Source organism: Mycetomoellerius zeteki, unplaced genomic scaffold (assembly GCF_001594055.1).
Source record: "Mycetomoellerius zeteki isolate Tzet28-1 unplaced genomic scaffold, Tzet1.0 scaffold153, whole genome shotgun sequence".
NCBI lineage: Eukaryota > Metazoa > Arthropoda > Insecta > Hymenoptera > Formicidae > Mycetomoellerius > Mycetomoellerius zeteki.
The window spans coordinates 352841-359153 of record NW_017256479.1 but is presented as its reverse complement, the minus strand read 5'-3'; the positions used below and the strand labels follow the sequence as shown (position 1 = coordinate 359153).

Here is a 6313-nt window from a genome sequence, read left to right as displayed (position 1 = left end):
AATGCGGGAAAACAATTACAATATTTTAAATTTGCAGAATTTATATCTGTTATATGTCATTTTGTATTATTTTGCTACATTAATGTTTGAAACGCGAATTTTTAACTCTTTAATGTGGTTTATATCCGATGTGGTATTATATCCGATTTTCTTTTTTCAATGCTTTTTTTCACTACTCATAAATAATTTATTATTAATAAAGATATATGCATTTCCTTGTTACTGTTATGTTCTTTTGATATCTGGCGTTTCGATTGAAAAAAATTCTGCACAATATGCTTATTTTTATCAAAGTTATGAACAATCAAATTAGGTTAGGTGTGTTATAACGTAGTCATTTCTATACAATGAAAAAAAAATTACTAAATCTTAATACATATTTTTTTTAATAGTACTAACTAGTTTAGTTTCAATAAATAGATATTTACTGAAAATAAAAAATGATAAAAATTAATGTTTTTTACAAAAAATAAATATATGTTTACATACATAATACCATTTTACCTTTTCCTTCGAGACATGTTGGGTATAAAGTTGTGTATCATGATGAGAATTCAGCAGAACATTTGAACTAATTCTTTATTACAACAAGACATCCACTTCCGATATTAATCTTCGTAAGTTGACTGGAACACAGGTTCTAATTGTTATAAGTTATAACTCGAAACATGAATTTTAAATATTGAATTAATCAAGAAATATTGCGATCATTAGAATCTGGAAATTTTGCGTTCAACAAACAACTTATTACAAACATTTGGAATATCGGAAAAAATTGGAATAAAAGACGAAATTCTCTGGATATTATTTGAAACTCTTGGACTAACATCAATATAAAGAATAAGGAAAAACGAATTTAACGAGCGTTCTTGCGTAATATTCAGATATGTTAGGAGATAATTAACTTAGATTAGTCGTACATTTGTGTGTTAAAAAAAATTTTATACTTAACTCTTATATACTGAAGATGGCCTAATTTAAGGCCGAAACGTTTAATATTTTTGTAATCCGATTATATGTGTTGGAATTAAATATAAACTAAAGAACTTAAATCTAAACGCTAAGAACATCTTGCGTTCATGGTATATGCCCTTTATCTTTCCGTTTTTAAATATATGTTTACATTAATAAATATTTACTTAGAATGAGTTCGAACAAATATTTTTTAAAGTTTGATATTTTTTTCGGTATAGTATGACACCGAAGGATTAATATTAAGAATATACATATAATTGAAAAAAGGTGTCTGTTCAATAATAGAACGTTCGATAATAGAAAAAACGTTATATGTTATATTTAAATTAACAGGATTATATGTCTTTTTCTAGCTCATGTGGATAACGAGGTGTATGAAGAGCGTTGGAGAGACTCGGCGACGCCGCTTTAAAGGAACAAGAACCGGACATAGGCGCGGCGTTTCTCAAATTCGCGGTGGTCACGAAAGAATTGAGTGCCCTCATGAAAACCTTGGTACGTGCAAAACCCTACAAGCGAAATTTGTGTCAACATATGCGAATCACGGAATATTCCGTGCTTTCATTCCTGATGATTCTTCGTGACGCACGGAACATTCCGTCTCTTGTCGCTTTTAACCACACATTTTACGTGACGGTGAATAAACTCTCGGTAATTAATAAGAATAAATTAAAAAAGGACTTTGCTAAAAGCGTTGAAAGCATAACGTAGTTAAGTAATCGCATTGTTGGCGTGATAAAAATATGAAAAACTTCTAAGCGACACGTTACACTGTTAAATCTGTAGTTTCAAATTTAACCCAATTTTAACTCCATTGTTTTAATATAAAATAACGATATATTAAGTAAGAGCAATGGCGACTTACATTAGATTAAATTCGACACTGTAGATTTAACAGTGTACACTCTGAAAAGTATCGGTATGGATTTAATACCTTGCGGTGTCTATAATTTTCATTGTGTCGATGTTAATATTAACACCAATACGATCGGAATATTCTGGTTGAAAAACTAGAAGACTCTGATTACATTGATCAGAATTACGGTTATGTTATCTAAAATTCTGATTAGATTTAACCAGAAAATTCTGATTCGTCCATTTTCAACCAGAAGCAGAATTCTAATTAATCCAGACATTTTTCTGCATCTGGATTTAGCATCATGTTTTAAATCCACTCTGTATTGATATTAACACCAACACGGTGAGAATTATATAAACACTGCCTGGTGTTAAATTCACACTGATATTTTTTAGAGTGCAACATCCGCGAAGAAAAATTCTTCAAAATCACAAACACGCGCTGTTGATACCTTCACCCGATGTGTCTCAACTTTTACAATTCATCGACGAGGATATATTAAAACGGCGACCGTAAACGCGTCCTCGATGCGCCGTGCACGCGTTATTGGAAAAATCTCTTCACGGTCCATCGTCACTGGTGGCAACGACCTACACGTAGCCTGGCGTAGTACGCTCATCCCCGTACGTTAACATACGCGCAAGAATAGAATTATTTCTAAACCAGAAACGATCAATATAAAACGCGTACCGGCATGCGCAACGAAATAAAATTTCGCGCTCAGTCATTTCGCGCTGTCGATTGCACGAGACTTTCGCGAGTTAGTGGCTGATCGCACGCTCGAGGAAGAGCTGCAGACCGGCGACCGCGTTTTCTCATCCGAGGATGTATCGCATTCGCAGCACTCGTCCCGCCAGAAAAGCGAATTGTTCCACTAGAACAATTTTCCGTCGTCGGGATGACACTTTTGAACCGCGTTTGAATAGCGTAACGCGTATCGGATATCTGGGTCACGATGAATGATGAATACAAGATGAATGTAAATTTATGTGATCGACTCTCTACTCTTTGCGCTTATAATCTTCAACACCCAAGTAATTCTCAACTATCAAACATTTGAATTCTTATCTTGCGATTTTGGATTTGCTAAATCCTGGTAGAAATTTCATGCATTTTTTTCAGTAGTTACTGGACTGTTACATTAACTCTGTTTAATAACTTAAAAGTAACGTTATTTAGAATTAAGATGTAACGCTTTGTCTGCAGTTATTATGCACTAGAGATCCTATATAACAGTCTGGCCACGAGATGACAAACTTTTAATTGGCTTGTCGTTTTTATCAACTTCAGTAAATTAGAATAAGTTGGAATGAAATAGCATATATAAAAAGAGGCAATATAGAAGAGTACATGAATATATGTACTCTTCTTTCTCTTGTTTGACAAAATTGTTCGTCGCCATATATAGGATCTCTACTGCGTACAAAAGATGCACAAAATCCATTTACTGAATAAAAATAGGACAATAAGTGGATTATATTATTTTAACTAATACTAATCTGTTAATACTACACAATAACTGAATAGATATCTTAATAGTTGCACATATTTTTCTTTGAAAAGTTGCTTCAATCACTGAATAAAAATCTTAGCAAATTCTTGTTCATTTTCTACGCAAAATTGTTACAACTAACGAGAATACAGTAATACTAGATAGTAATTGGATAAATGTCTAAGAAAATTGCATACATTTCTATCAGAGAATTGTTAGCTTGTGATTAGCAATTAATTAGTCTCAATCACTTTGAATATGCGATGAACTTCTTGCTTCCAATATTATTCAAGAATCTCTGGTTTTTTAAATACAATATTTGAAGCAATTTGAATCTTTATGATTGAATTGTTTGAAAACTTTTAGAAAAAAACTCGAACTTATCGCTACTTGCAATGCGCATCTCGATTTACATCTGCATAGCAGAGCACGCGCAAGTATCATTGCGAAATAAATCATGAAGAAACCATTTCACGCCCTGCGAATTACCGCGCTATTACTGTTATTATGTGCATACATCATATACAACCAAGATCAACTGTCTCTTGTGTTCATTTTTTATTTAGATATGTTTATTATTTTTTATTTAAATGTAGTAAACTTTTTTCATTACACCTAAATATTTTGACTGTTTCTTTTTTAATAAAAAAGTAGAGATTTTATTATTTTTTATTTAGATATATATATATAGCGAATTCATTACGAATATGTTGACTCGCTCTTTTTTTAACTAAAAATAAATCCAATTATCACGCAAGAAATATTATTACTACGTGTTTTTCCTTCGCACTGCTTTTAATCTATTATGTCATCACTTCGTAAAAGATACTAAAAGTCTCCTCGCCATGTTCGTATATTTTCACTTTTCTGACATCTAGTTGCACGTCTATTACTATATAGTATGTTGCTGATTGTGCTCTGTGAAGAAAATCCTCACTCACGGTAATTTTTTACCGTAGTCACTTCTCTCGTCTTTCTTTTCTTCAGACTCGAAGTTGCTCGTCATTCCGTTGAATTAAGAAACTTAATCTTATATCCACGCGCGCGCGCGCGTTAACCGGATATCTTCGCACAGAAAAATCCGGAAAATATATTAGAGATGAAATTTTACGTAACGAAATAATATCGCATGGCAGCATAATAAATTTACCGCTTCTAATTACCTTTTTTAAATCGAATCAGTGAAAATTTCGCTGGCAAGAGAAACACAGATTTCACTGAAGATGATGAGTATTTCACTTATTTTCAATGCGAACACTCACTGTGCTCTTTTATTTAACGTTTCACTGTGACAAGTGGAAGTAAAATTTCACTGTAAAATCAGTCACACATGTCTGATGCGAGGATTCAGCTTTTAAAGCTTTCTATATTTTTGGTTGTGTGCTGTTTCTTGGAAGAGAATTCTGCGAAGTAAAATTCGTATTCAATTATTCAGCTTCAGAATCACATATTACTTTCTTACACTTAAGTTTGTTATTGACAGTAACTATTTTCAGTAGTCTAATATTACTGATCGAAACTGTCCATCATCAACTGATTTCTTTCAGTGAGATTCACTAAATGCAACTCATAACTGCCGCTATAATACTTTTTACCGTTCCTCGTAATACATTGATTCCATTTAAAAGAGCACATTTATGATGTACACAAAGAGCTCGGTCTACAATGTATATCAATTAGATCGTATTAATGATCAATACATATCAATGATCGTATTAATGATTCATTGAAATGATTCATTCTGAGGAATTGATATCAAAGAAGAAGAAGCGCAAATCAATGTGAATGTCCGTACAAAGTATCCTCCCAGTGCCAATAAATCGACCAAAAGTAAGAGAGGCGGGAAAGGATATAATCATTCGGGCGTGGATTTTAGTTGCGGATTCAAACTGGTTTTGTCTATGTTCCGACAGTTTCCTAAGCTCGCGCTATGCGATTAGAGGCACAAATCGGGTCATCTCACGGCGGTGGGATAATTACGTTTACTGAAGCGTGCACGGATGTTATGAACCACGAAAGCGAGCGGCTAGGAGGAGACTCTCCTAGATTCTATCACGCACGAACGACTGCGCGAATTTATATTTGTCGGAAGTTTTTAAATGCGCACACTCACCGTGGTTACGATTTTAACGTGGCTCTCGATGTCAGAGCTCGCTATTGCGAGGATCGAATTTGCTAAATTCCGGTATTTAAACACGACTTTTATTTTCTTTTTTTTTACCACCGTAACCGTTTCTGCGATCCGAGCCGTTACGTCCGATCGTTTATTATGACGTCACACGTGCAGTTGGTTAAAATGTATATCTGCATCTGATATTGGCTTCGATTCAAATTGCGCGATGCACTCCGGCAAGAGCCGGAAGCAATATCCGACTCTCCTAAGAATCAACTCGATCGTATCCGAATCGAACTCGAAATTAGCATATCCTATCGATTAATTGTAATTGGAATAATTTTGAAGCACGGAATTTATCGTTATCTTAATATTAAAAGCTTGATGTTCGTATGGAAATAACTTAAATTACTTAAAAACTTTTTTCAGGAAAAGAGGCGGGATAGTATTTACAAACTACAACTATTTACTATTTCAATAACTTAAGACATTGGTTAAACATTGGCATGCATTGGAGATATATTAACCCCCATTAACCTGGACTCCCCACCATCGAAAATCAAATTCGCGATAGGTCAAAAATTTAGTGCTCTTTTGTTGCTAATTAGTTGCTCTAGAGCGAATTTTGTTGCTCCAACCGTTTAGCAGCAATAAAAAAAAATGGGGGGGGGGTCCAGGTTAATATAAAGCTGGACCCTCCCATAATGAAAAAATATATATAGAGCTGCGATATCAAAAAAACAAATGCACCAGATTTTGTTGCTTTTTTGTTGCTCTAGGATAGCAAAGAAATATCGAAAAAATCACATTGTTAAACAAATTCCGATAAATAATCAAAACTGCATTGTCGCGCGTCGCAACGTTATGACCAAAA

General features: G+C 33.8%; 1 protein-coding gene across 1 annotated transcript in view; it reads left to right on the top strand.

Annotated features, from left to right (window-relative positions):
• The window catches only part of Asap (ArfGAP domain of ASAP), a 58534-nt gene that overhangs the window by 40003 nt on the left and 12218 nt on the right, over positions 1–6313 (top strand). Inside the window, 2 exon segments of the mRNA XM_018444709.1 lie at positions 1329–1349; positions 1352–1470. Coding sequence (XP_018300211.1) covers positions 1329–1349; positions 1352–1470 — 140 coding nt within the window.